This window comes from Artibeus jamaicensis, unplaced genomic scaffold (assembly GCF_021234435.1).
Source record: "Artibeus jamaicensis isolate MK-2021 breed Jamaican fruit bat unplaced genomic scaffold, CSHL_Jam_final contig_935, whole genome shotgun sequence".
In the NCBI taxonomy this organism is placed as follows: Eukaryota; Metazoa; Chordata; class Mammalia; order Chiroptera; family Phyllostomidae; genus Artibeus; species Artibeus jamaicensis.
This window is the reverse complement of record NW_026522016.1, coordinates 1,435,904-1,450,309: the sequence shown is the minus strand read 5'-3', so window position 1 is coordinate 1,450,309 and position 14,406 is coordinate 1,435,904. Positions and strand designations below refer to the sequence as shown.

The window sequence follows — 14,406 nt, the reverse complement described above, 5'->3', positions numbered from 1 at the left end:
TCACAGAAATTGTCCAAGTGCCACATACATTAGGAAAAAGGTCAAGATCAAGTATAGTAATGTGTAAATATTCTGTTGTGATTTTAATTAATCTCTTACAAATGAGACCTTTGAAGAGCTTTTCTCTTTGACACATAAAAGAGGTTCACATTCTACTCTAAATGCTGGCTTTGGGTCATCTTCTAACACATCTCTAGAGATTTTTTTGGAGCTCTTACAAGGTAACTAAATAAATACTAAACATATTCTGGCTAATAAAATCTTTAAAGAATCATATTCAAAACTTTGGAAAACAAACAAATGGCCTCAAAAACACATTTTTTTAGGATGTAAGATTTCAAATCTAAAATCACAGCAGACACGTAAGAACTTAATGAGGCACTATACATTCAAAGTCAAGATATAAATTAATAATACAAAAAGTGCCCAGATAACTCCGCATCTCAAAACATGTCTAAAATTATAGGTTAAAATATTCAGGTAAGCATAAACTATTAAGAATAAGGATAATAAAAATGTTGGATATATAAATGTTTCATAGCACAACTGAATAATCTTAACTGTAACTGCATGATATTAAATTTTTATTAATGTCTACTTTTGTGAGATGTAGTAATCAGCATCTCTAAATTGTGTTGTAAAATAAAGATTTTAGTATATATTTTTACATACCAAAGCTTTAATATAACAAATGCAATTTGGTTCCTGATGTTTTTTTAATTTAAAGATCTTTAATATCTATAATATATCAGTCAATACAGTATTATAAAGATTCTCAAAATTGACTTGACTCTGGACTCTACTTCCCAAGCATTCCTAGAAAGTAATGATGAAATTCAAAGAAAAAAGAAACAAAAAAGAAAAGTATCTTTGCTAAAGTGAGATGGTATATGAGTAAATCTGTTGGTAGAAAATAGATGTTCAAATTCAGAGAAAACCTATAGAACTAACTTCCAAAAGTAACTACTGTTAAGAACACATAATAATTACACCAAATTTCCAGAGGAGTCACTGAGTTTAGGCTGGCTTTGAAGTTCCTTGCAATACCAGAGACTTTTTTATTTTTTACTTTCTTAGTTGTACAAATTAATTCTGACTTTGGCAAACTCTTGGTTAGGCAAAATGAATGTCTACACACAACCAATAAAGATGGTAGATTCTGTACATTTGGAAGATATATGTTAAATGTGATACAGCAAGTTCCCACTATATTTAATTTAGTCTCTGAAGAGTGACTTCTTTAACAGTATGACTTAACCACTGCCATGGTAAAAAATGTTGGAGCTGATTTCATTTCATAAAATAGTCATGGGGATGTAAAGTACAGCATAGAAAGTATAGGTAGTCACATTGTAATAACTGTGTAAGGTGCCAGGCGGGTACTGAAAATATTAGGGAGAACACTTTGTAAAGTGTATGATTGTCTAACTACTATGCTGTACACCTGAAACTAATTTAAAATAATATTGACTGTAAACTGTAATTAAAAATAAATAAATAAAGATATTGTGAAGCCTTCAAGTCTAGGATCTTTTAAAAGGTAAATAGAAAGTTCTATGTAATTTCTGTGTTCAGGAAAAAGAAAGGGGAAAATTCAAATGAAGTTCCAAGGCCTATCAGTTTTCTGAGTAATTCTATGGTGAAGAAGCCAACCCCCACGCAGGAGGCAATGGTCTTTGGTTCTATTTTCCTATTTCACCTTCCTTGAAAACAAAACAAAGCAAACCTTAGCTCAGCTGAATTTTATATTCTGTAGTATGAGCTAAACCAACAACATATATAGTTGTAATTCAGGTACTTGTCACTTGGTGATTTCAAACCAAGAGCAATGGAAATTGCTCTTAGGAATTTTTTCCTACCATTTCTAAAATCAGAAGACTGGTAGCTTACATATTTAATCTACCCCTCAATATATTCAATTTGGCAAGTACACTCAACCTTTTAAAAATATGAAATTTTTCTGTAAAGATCTAGATTTTCCAGTTCCTTGGAAAGTAAGAGGATTATTGGGCTAGCAGCATCCTTGCAAAGTAACAAGGCTACCTGCTTTACATGTGATGAATAAATTGTATTAACAGCTCCCTGTTAAAATGAACGAAAAGGACACTCATTTCTTTTTTTTTAAGGCTAATGATTTTTTAAAATTTTAATTGTTGTTCAAGTACAGTTTTCTGTCTTTTACTCCCATCCCCCCCCCCCCCCCAGTTTTCGTCCATGTGTCTTTTATACTTGTTCCTGTAAACGCTTCCCCTTTTCACCTGAAATTCCCCTGAAATTCCCTCCCATCTCCCCTCTGGTCACTGTCAGCCTGTTCTCTGTTTCATTGTCTTTGGTTATATTTTGCTTGTTTGTTTCGTTATTTAGGTTTCTGTTAAAAGTGCTATGCAGCAAAAAGAAAGAAGGAGCTCCTACCCTCTGTGACAGCATGGATGGAACAAGACACACATTTGTAGTGCTTTATCCCCTTCAGTGGGCAGTAGGGAAACTGCTAACTACATTTTCTTTTGTATTTGAATTACTTCTGGAAAACTGTAGAATATGTTTAGTTCACTCTTGCTTCAATAAGGATCCTAATTTTATTCTCTTATAAAAATCAGTTTATCTTCATTATTAATTATTTTATGGATATTTGTGAATAACTCTCAAACTCATCATGTTTCTCTCTTTGCAGCTGTTTCTTAGAATTTAGAACCAAGTTTATAGATTAATTTTCATGGTATGGATCTGTTTGAACCAATCTCATCCTTAGGTGAGAAATCTTTCCTCTTTATAACCTTTAAGGTTTCCAAGTTATGGATTAAATTATTTCTGGAAATGATTACAAAGCTGAGTAAATGAATAAACAGAACACTGATATGCAAGGAAATTTTAAAAAAACAATACATTGTACATCTAAAATTATCTAATTTAGGAAATATTTTATTAGTTTACATAAAATTAAATAGCATATACACTAAATTTTATACCAATTTCAATTCTTCTACACATCTTTAGTTTTTTAGGAACCATGTTGCCTGGAAAATGTTAATAAAATGAAAGTAATTCCATTTTTAATGAATTGTAGTAAGAGTAATGTTTTGAGCCTTTTAAATATATTTTGGATTTAATTTCAAAGACCTAGTTTTTTTTTTAATCATGTTCTTCAACCATTAACTCAATGATATTATAGGAAATTCTTAAGAGGAAAAATAGGTAAACTCAGAAATCTAGATAGATTAACCTGATTCAAAAGAGACTTGCAAAAGGTAAATTGTTGCTTTGGAGAAAGGGTTGCTTCTCTTGATTCAGTAGTATGCCAACTATACAGTTTAAGTACTAGGGTTTTTTGTTTGTTTTTGTTTTGTATTGTTTTGTTTTAGCTCAATGTTATTGACAGCTGTAAATAAGTTGTGGTTACACAGATCAAAGGAATAACTGTGAAGGAAGAGAATATGCTGTTATTGTCTGGGATGTGTTAAAATTATATTTGCATTTTGTTTGCTCTGTTTGGTTTATCTATCTGTGGTTAATTTTTTTCTTTTTAATTGAACCATGTCTAAACCTCAATTTCATACCAGAGGGCATCATACACATTCCAATTGCAACAGTTTTAAAATGAGGGTATAGTCTGAGAAAGGAAATACAATATATCATTAAAAACCTTCTAACCTAAATGGTGATACAATTCTCCTCTTTGTAATGCTCACATAAGTCAGTAATTATATACCTCTGGGCCTTGGTTATATTATTCTTCCCGACCTGGATTGCCTTCCTGTTTATGCTTTGTCTAATAATGTCCATAATTTTTAAATACTTATTTTAAAAAACTATCTAGAATTGTTTTTCTTATTCCAGTGTCTGTAGATTCAAGAAATTCTTGGGTAAGTTTTAAGGATTTATAAAATATAAAAACTATGCATAGAGCTTTGTGTTAATTCACACTTTTCTTCCTGTGGAAGGGATTCAGAGATGTTCCTCGACTTCTGTGGTAGAGTCCAAGAGAAATGCCAAGACAAATTTCACACTTCTTTCTTTATCACCATTTCATATACATTGCATCCAATTTTGCTTATGTTTCAAATTAATTATATTAGATTGGACTAAAACCCAGTGAAAAGAGATTACTCATCTGCTCCTATTGAGCTTGATTAAAGGTAAATAAATAAAACTGCTTATTGACATTCTCCAATTTCACAGAAACAAATTAAAAGACAATTATTTTTTGTAAATGTCCAAATAGCCTTTTAAAAATGTTTTTAATATTTTTCAATTACATTTACATTAAATATTATTTTGTATTAGTTTTAGGCATACAGTATAGAGGTTAGACAATCATATACTTACAAAATGTTCCCCCTGTTATTTCCATAGCAACCTGGCATCATACATAGTTATTACAATATTATTGACTATATTCCCTATGCTGAGCTTTACATCCTGGGACTATTTTGTTACTACCAATCTGTGCTTCTCCTCTCTCTCACTGCTTTCATATAGTCCTTTCCTCCTCTGGCAACCATTGGTTTGTACTCTCTTTCTATGAGTCCGTGTCTGTCTCACCTGTTCATTTATATTGTTCTTTAGATTCCACATGTAAGTGAAATAGCACAGCATTTGTCTTTCTCTGACTGACTTATTTCACTTAGAATAAAAATCTCCATGTCCATCCATGCTGTTGCAAATGCTAAGATTTCATTCTTTTACAAAACAATTGACTGTGGTTATATTGATGACAAGCAGTAGAGATGAGATTTGCGGTAGAGTAGAGATGACATAATTAAATTTCAGAGGCTACTTTTTTCTACCAGTGTACTATTATTACCTTCTTAGGAGGCATTTCTCAGGTAGAGGCTCAAAAATAAAAACAAAAGTGTATATAAAAATCAAAAGTGCCTATAGACTCATTTATTTTTATAGTAAAAGTACTGCTATTTGGCTTATTTCTTTTCTAATGATATTTAATATTTAGCTTATTCTGTTGTAATATTGTAAGGTAATGGTAAATTTTTTAATGAAAAAAATCTCAATAAATTGCAAGTTTCATGAGGCAGTCTACCCTCTTTGGGTTTTTTTATTCTATTGGTTGCAAACCAGGAAAGAAGAAAAAAGATCTCAGGAATCAGAAAAGTTAAGTAATGTTACCTATAATTACATATCTATTTAGTATCAAGGAGATACCAACTTTATCCAGAATCTTTAAAGAGTATATTGGCCTCAGGGATGCCTTTATTTGCTCTTTAAACAAATATTTATTGCAATGTGCCAAGTATTTTGCCAAGCACTAGGACAGAACAGTAAATAAGAGAGACACTTTACTGTTCTCACAGAGCTTGGCAAAGGGGAGAAAGAAGCATGTAGTCATTTGATACATAATTATTGAAGCACACGAACTCAGGTACTACAGAGGAAGGCACATACATCCCCTCTGATCACAGTTCATCGCCTAAATCTGGCCGTATTGGGTGAGGCCCCATCATGTTGCCCCCACCCCCTGCCAAACCACAGACTTCTAGGAAGTACATGGTTGTATTCCAAGAAAAAGGGGAGAAATATAAGTATTTTGGGAACTTCCTTGATGACTACCATAAGAAGTGACTTGTGTATCGGGGACACAGTGACAAGGGTGATGAGAGAAGTCTCTCTGAGAAGGAAATATCTGAGGTGAGAACAAAATGAAGGAAAAGAATCATCCATGCAAGTTCAGGTAGAGAACAGAGTAGGCAGAGGAAAAAATGTAGTGTTTTTACAGAAAGAGGAGGGAGTGAATGACTATGCATGAATAAAAAGAAATCTGCGAGTAGGCAGGGGCTGGATCTTGTAGGACTCTGTCAACGTGTATGGAAAAGTGAGTTCAACAGGTACTTGTCTACTGAAGATTTTGATACACAAGAGTAATGATATAATTTCATCTATATTATTATATGCCAATGGTTATTATTTAAAAAGTAAAGATGATTATAATTGAGTGGAAGTAGGGTATGACTTTTGCTGGAGTCCAGGAGAAATGAGTGTTTGTCTTTTGAAAAGATCATAAAATGGTGGGTATAAAGGGAAGTACACAACAAAGCAATGTTCTAAGTGCTTTGGTAGGGAGAGACCCACCCGAGAACAGTCACAGAGAAAAGCTAACCTGGACATGGGGATTTCAGATGAGGCATTCTTATGAACACAGTCAATACAGTCATACAATTTTTCTGTGGTATACCATGGGAAGAGAGGATAGAGAGAAAACTAAAAGTGGGCAATGGCTGGACGCTGAGTTGCCTTGTATGCCAGGATAAATGGTTTGATTTTAACACTCAAACCCACTGGGGGCCCAGAAAGGCCTCAGCAAGATTCTGGTGTATTCAGATATGCAGTTTATATAGATCACTTTGGGAGTATTTAAACCACAAATAGGGAACATAATCTCTTAGATTCTTAGATTTATAAGGGGTTTTACATATATGCATCTAATTCATTCACTGGAACACTCCAAGTTTACAGTCAAGTCAGATAGACTATCACACACATACACTTGGATATTTCTTCATTTCCCTCTTTTCATCTCACCCTCTCACACTAAATTTAAAATACCTTAAATCTATTTCTTAATGTCTGTCAGGTTTGGGTATTTATTTCTGTTTATAAATGTTGCCCTCCTTTCCCAGAAAACAAACAAACAAAAAAAACATTATGGAGTTTTTTTTTCATGTTAACTTTGCCAAATGAAATTGGCTTCTGTCAACAGGTGCTAATTTTCCCCAGGATGACAAGCTGCATTTCTCTGAGGAACCTGTGATGACCATTCCAACTTGAGTTGCAGGTCTGCGTGGTTCCCCAGAGCCCCAGCTGCTTAAGCTTCAGGGCTTGGCACACAGTCTGTCTTTATAACATGGCTTGTCCCGGTAGAGTGTTAAAATGATGACTATGTTTATATGTATGTGCTCATGCTGTTTTACTGTTATGTTTTCATGTTGCTGGTGCTAGTTATATTTTAAACTAATGAAGTGTTATTGTATTTTTGCCCTGAAGCTATTTAAATCAGGCATATAATTTGGGAGATCTAATAAATAAGTGAACTTAGATTCCTGGAGGAAAACCAATGGTGGAATCTATCTCAATATTTAAATAAATTCATCAGGATTAAATATTTGCAGTTAAAAGACTAGCAACAATACAGGGACAGAATTTTTTATCCTAAAGTTAAAAATTGTGAAAATCAGGACTGCAAAAATTAAATTTATACTATGTTTTTTAATAGAATATATTGTGTTTTATAAGGAATGTGAAAGTCCTTTTGAGAAAATAACTAATAATGACACAGCAAATATAACAAATTTTTTAAATTGTAAAACAAATATGGGGGAAATACTTCTAAAATTGTTTCAGTGGGGTTTATACTTGAACTTATCATTCATTGTAAAATGCTTTGAAAAGTAAAAAACACTGTGTATGGAGTGTTCACAAAGCTTCATGCATTTCCTATCATCATCCTGTGTCAGTCCTTGCCCCGTTCCTAGCATTTTAATGAATTGCTATTTATTAACAACTCCTACACCTGTAGCAGCTGTGTGTTTCAGATTTCTAGATATTCCTCTCCTGTCCTGAAACTACTGAGAATCAGTTTGGCAGCACATCAATAGTTACTTCATTCACCAAAAAGGTAATGCATACAGTGCTGGCCTACTTCTGTCCAAGGAGACCCTTAACATTCCCCGAAGGAAGTTAGCGTATCTCTGGTTTCTAAAAATTCTTAAGAGAGTGGTCCTATTAAAACCTACCTTAGCCCTTGAGCTGTCTGGCTAAAAGCCTGTGTTGGGGTGAGTGGGGGTATATTGTCCTGCTCTTCTGCAGGAGATGTGGAAGGGACTCCCAGGGGCTGCTGCTGCTTATCTAATGGTATATAATCTCGGCTGTGAATTGACAATGGAGTCAAGCCTGGGGCCTCCTTCTTAAATTAACTCGCCCCTCTGGACTTCCAAGTACGAAATGTCATTTAGATTTCAGATACCATATCTCCTGGTTATTGTTCTCACTGCCCCTCCCTTCTTCTCACCTTAACATATGACCAATGGCATATGTTTTGGGGGGTTTATAATTTATTTAAACAATGTTTTTTATCCCCATGTACTTCCTTTACTGGGGGTTGTCCTGATTACAATGTTTTCTGAGACTATCAAAACCATTTATAAGTACATAGGACTTAATGACAAATTTAATAATAAAACAGAGACAAAATTTCAAATTTTAAATATCTACTCTCTGGGTAAGTTATAGAAGTTAAAGGTAAGGAAATGGAAAATAGTATGTGGACACCTAAGCACAAATTCAATTATATTAGCACAACATGTTTTTTAGTGTTAAAAACACATACACATGTAGACACTCAAAAAATACATTGGGGTAAAGTTTTAATTCAGCATATTAAATATCCCCCAGTAAGGTAAAATATTGAAACGAAAACTATGAAACAAATAAAGCACTATTTTTAGTTCATTAAATTTTTAAGCTTTTAATCTGGAACTCTACCATGAGTACTTCATTTAGAATTTGATGTATTACAGATATAATGAAATTCTATATTATTTAAATATAAGTAAGCAGAACTAATTAATCTGTTAAATTAGCTAGAATTGAGAAATCTGCTTTTCTTTTCACTGTTAAAATTAAGCAATATCCTTAACAGATATGTTAGATGCTGAATATTAAATAAACATTGCAATGTGGATATTTCCTATTTGGAATTTATTTCTTGCCTTATCAATTTCTTGCCTGGCTCAGAGCAAGTGTCAAATATTTATTATAAACATTTTTAAGATATGTTATTTAATTAGATATTTTAAAATGATGTAGGGCATTATTATAAAGAAAGACTATGTATAACCACATATATATGAGCTATATATTTGACAGAGGGCTAAGGAATACCATTTAAAAATTATTAATGGTTTATCTCCTCTTTCATTGGCCTTTTCTTCTCTCCATTATTTTTTAACTTTGTATCATAATATTTTTTAAGGATTTTATTTATTTATTTTTAGACAGAGGGAAGGGAGGGAGAAAGACAGGGAGAGAAATATCAATGTCTGGTTGCCTCTTGCACTCCCCATAATGGAGAGCCTGGCCTGCAACCCAGGCATGTGCCCTGCCTGGGAATCGAACCAGCACCCTCTGCTTCACAGTTTGGCTCTCAATCCACTGAGCCACACCGGCCAGGGCTGTATCATAAATATTTTGATGGCCTATAAAACAAGGACATCTAGGTTTACTCAAGAATATAGCTCCTTTAGAATGTGTCTCCACCACTTTTATAAATAAAGGGTCAAACTATCTATGACTTGCACACTAATTCTGGTCCATTAACTATTTTTGTAAATAAAATTTTATTGGAATGCAGTAATAATCATTTGTCTTTATGTAATTATTTGTAATCATTTATAGCATAGCTTTTGTGTCTGAAAACAGTGGAATTGGGTAGATGCAATAGGCAAAGCCTAAAATATTTATTTTCTGCCCCATTGTAGGGAGTAATTGCCAATGCCTGTATAGAATGTTCTCAATTCTGTTTATGATTCACAGACATCTGTTCAAGTGCAGACATATGGACAATAAAAGCGTGTTTCCATACTAATGAGTATTCCATGCCAGGAAGGTGAGGGCAGTTTCAATGGATTATTTTGTGCACCAAAGTTATTTGGGGAAAGGTTTTGGATACAGACATTAACAATTAACAATTAACTTTCCTTGGGAACCCCATGGTGCACAAATGCCAACATCAAACTGAAACGATTTCCCTAACAAAAAACATGAATGAATCTGGTCAGTGGTTGCAGGAATAAAATAAATACCTAAGTGGAGATTCAACTGATAATTGACATAAATCGGTAAACAAAGGTTTACAGTTCAAATAGGCTCTGAAAGCTAACTACTCTTTCTATAGAAAAATGGCAAAGTTTTATCCCATTGCTTATTTCTTTACTCTCACAAAAACGTAAGCACTATTCAATTATTGATAAGTGAATTAATTATTTTGTAGATTTTCCATGCCCCTTGTCTCCTTTCTGTTTGCTTATTATTTTAAATTTTGTGCTAAATATTTAGAGTCTTACTCTTTCACTGATCATTAGCTACAACTGGAGGATGGGGAATCAGAATTTAAAGACTATAAAAATTAATTTACTTTTGCCATTATTTTTGGGCTTCATTAAAAGAGCAGAAAAAAGACTGAGTTTCTTCATTTTAATTAGGTCTTTTTGTTACCTATTGACTTTAGCTTTCAAGTATATCTTTTATAAAACAACAGCTGTTATGTTACTCTAGGGTCAAGCTACTTAATTATTGTCTTAATAGAAAAGCTAAATTCATCTATAAATAAGTGTGCATCTATTACTAACTTTCTGTAAAGATGAAAATAATTAGTCTCTTCCTGTTATCGTGAGACATTTTCTAATATTTTGTTTTAAAATATTTGTAATTATCTGATTTCCTTTCATTTATCCTGACAATCACATAACTAGAAATATTGTAAACTTTCCAAAAAAGCTTTATTTGATTTTCTTTGTATTGATGTAAAAATTAGTGGCTATATTAAGGTTAAAGTACCTTCAAGAAACAATTTTGTTCTGAAAAACAAAAGGAGGCTTCCTATGGATAAATTCCATTAACAATTAACATTGTTTTGATATTTTAGTATGAACATTTCTTAAGGAAAATAAACCATCAGTGAGAGAATAAACTTAAGCCAGACAATTTGCATTATATAGAAAACAGATATTACATTTTTCTAAAATTAGATGGAGTTTAAATTTGTCTTAAGTTGTATTTTGTCAGAAAATAATCTATTCATTAATTACAAGTGATTTTTTTAAAATTAGGATAGAAGATTAAATGATTTGCTGAGTCCATGATATAATTTGCTAATTTTCCCAAATTCAAAGCCAATAGTTTATTCTCAATAACATTGAGTGACTGAGAAATAATTGTAGTTTTTTCTTTGATTGTATGTTTTAGCAAATATGAATGGAAAGCATCTTCAGAATATTTTCATGAGGAAAAACAAAACAGATGGCTGTGTTTAACTGTGTACAGTATTCATTGGTATTGATTAGGATTAATCTGTGCTGCTGAAAACTATGGTGGTTCAGCTGAGACAAGATATGAGATACACCAGAAAACAAAAGATGTTGGTTTGAATTTCCATTATCTCCATGCTTAAATGGGTGTCTTCAGCTACAAATCACATTTTCATATCTGTACTTCTCCGAGTGGATTCAACCTCTCTAAGGAGGACATTGTCTCTTTTTGGTTGGCAAAACTGTCAGACCTTACTGGATCTTCCACAAAGAACTTGGCATAATTACTTGATTCCAACATCGCTATTGAAGACACCTTTATGGATCAAAGATCTCAGTCCCAACATCTCTAACACAAAGCTTTATCAACACCTTCCAGCGTGCGGCATGATGTTTTTGTTACATAAGGTTAATTTTATCTAGCTGAGCTCTGTTACTCACTTGCGCAATGAAAGAACTGGACTAAATGATTTTTAAATTTTCTTCTAGTTCCCTACATTTTCTGAGTTTATGAGGTAACACTTTTATGGCAGACAAGTATATTATTTGGGTGACATAAGAAATTTCCTGTGTGGGGATGTCCACTGCTATTCCAATGACAAAGCTCCAGAATCCAATTTATCAGGGAGACTTTGTGGAAGGGAAAAAAAAAAAGAAAAAGAAAAGAAAAAAAGACAGACAGCCAGACAGACAGACTTACTGTGATTATTTAAGGTAATGGCCCAGTTTCCTTGTAGTGACATTTGGGAAGTTTCATTAATGCCCTGAAGTAAGTAGAAAAATCTTTCTTTTCTCATAAAGGAAAATTGAGTATATAATTGAGAGCAAGGCAGTAATTATTTGGGAATCATGAAGATGTTATTTCATAGAGAATTAGGAAAAATGTTCAAAATATCTGCAAAAGCAGATATCTTGATATAGGAATAAACTAGCAGACCCTAGTTTGAAACTCCTATTGTGTAATTCTAGGCAAGCATTTTAATTCAATCTCCATTGTCAGGATCAAATGGAGTAACAAATGTAAAGTGCCTGGCAATTAATGAATCACCAACATATGCTAACTTCCCTCTTCTCTCCCCATATATTCACTAATGGAACCCACTCACTAACACTGTCTGTTTAATAATAGATACAAAATAGATTTAAACTTTTCCTATCTTTCTGGAATATACTATTGGGCAAAAAAGCCTTAAACAAACAGAATCATAAAAGATAAGGAAGACATCCAATTTTATTTTATTAAATAATAGACAAATTTAAAATATGTACTCAATAAATGAAAGAAATTATATTATTTTAATAAAATATATATGACTAGATCAATGTACCTAGGTACATTGATCTTCATAAAATAAACTCCAGGATTTGGAGGTAAAGCAGGGACACAGATAAAAGTTAGAAGATAAATAAGACAAAACAAATGAGGGTTGAATTCTGTTAGTAAAATCAACAACATCTGTTGGTCAAGAGAGAGACTCTTTCACTCAATAATTATTTACGGAGATTTCACTGTGCATCAAATGTTGTTATTGACTAGGAAACTACAAAGTTAACATACAGTTATTCTAGATTCCTTCTTAAATTTGAGAATAAGCATGTGGTAAGGTGAAAGATGAATAAATGAATGGTGAACAAATGAGGACAAACCCCCAAAGGAACACAGAAATTTCCACACCAGAAGCAAAGTTGAGAGTATCAGTAGACAGACAAGAGCATGTGTGATTGTGCGTATTAATGATGCCATGCATGTAACTGCCTCATGGACAAGGGCGCTTGTTAAAAATTATCCTTCATAAGTCAAAATTGAAAATCCATACATACTTAACTTTAAATATGCAATTAATTTGTATTCAGAATATAAATACAAGTTTGCGTACAAGCATGACCGGTTCATGCCTGTAGAGCATTAGGCAGTGAACAGTCCCTTTTCAGGCAGCCAAACAAAAGGCATTAAAGACAATGACCATGAATCTTTACTTCCTTCAAAGTACAGAAAAATCCATTTTTGAGGGATATTTAAGCTGTATTTAGTAATTATTACAAAATTTAGGCAAAAATCTATTCTAGAAAAAAACTTGTTTTCTTCTCCATCAATGCCCATGCTGAAGCTATTTGTATACATTTGTACAGCCCTTTCAGAGTGAGACTGACTAGGAGTAACTGTCTAATGGTACTGAACAACTTTCATACATTTACTTCAGAAATGCTTATTTTAGGGTGAAATATCGTTGAGACTGTTCCCAAAGAGTATAAGAGTGAAAATTTACATATTTCAAGTGAATTAAACTGTCAACAATAAAATTAATTCTATGTGATTGCATTGTTATAGGTGTGACATGTGTCCAGAGATTTTTCTTTAACATTTCAGCCAGAGAGTTTAAGACTTGTCAAGACTAAACTCATGTTTTAATTTTATTACTGATGTCCCTACCAGTAAAATAATCTTTTCCCAACATCTTTCTAAACAGCCAGAACTGCAGCTACAGAGGAATTTCCCTCATACCAAGCTTTTGGGGGTCCAGCCTCACTTATTTTCCACATGGAAAACTGTTTACACGGTACATTTACAGATGGATCCCTATAGAAAAATGTACCAATCAAAGGATTCAGAACAAAAAAGAAGCTAGAGCTAATTAATAATAAGCAGACATTTAAATGGAGGAAGAAATGAGTTTGCTGTTGATTGTACTTTTATTCCTCTGTTGCTTACAGTATGTATGCATACCCACAAAAGTTATTATGACAATAAAACACTTTCTAAATATACTGCATTTGTTTTGCCCGGCAAGGGAGTGCAGAAGTGAGAGGAAAGAGCAACAGGGCAGTGAGAGGGAAGGGATGAGTATATATTCAACTAGGAGAAAACATTTTTTGTTTATCAGTCATACTGATGATAAAACAAGTTAGGACCACATAAGAAATTTTTGGAAAGTGGTTTCAGAGAAAATATGAATTGAACTTCCAAACTTTTTTAAAATGGAGATTATATACAGAATGTTTCATTTCCTAGTTTCTCCTGCTCCTTTACTATTAAGAGTTAATTCAAGAGTATTTCTACCCTTTTGAAAACTATTTCAGTTGAGAAAAACTATACCATATGCTCCGCTTATCCAGGCAGTGTGAAGCAAAGTCCTGATCAATTATGTGGTGGATTTGATCAGTGTTGACAGCCAGTCCTGAAATTCAAGCCAAAATGTCCTGTTCTTTATTCTGCAGCAGGTTTGGGGACTGAATGATTACATGACTAATTGCATCAAATTTCTACTTTACCTTGGCAATGGCCTCATGAACCCTGCCTGTTACAAAACTACTTTTCCGATCAAATTCAACAATTCTATGTGTCATAGTTATTTTATAATGTCAATGCCAAAAT

At 33.0% G+C, this 14,406-nt stretch overlaps 1 protein-coding gene across 1 annotated transcript in view; it reads right to left on the bottom strand.

Annotated features, from left to right (window-relative positions):
* Positions 1–14,406, bottom strand: part of LRP1B (LDL receptor related protein 1B) — a 1,762,610-nt gene that overhangs the window by 626,117 nt on the left and 1,122,087 nt on the right. The window contains exon 21 of the mRNA XM_053655128.1: positions 9,130–9,132. Within this exon, the coding sequence (XP_053511103.1) occupies positions 9,130–9,132 (3 nt within the window). The remainder of the gene's footprint in view (positions 1–9,129; positions 9,133–14,406) is intronic.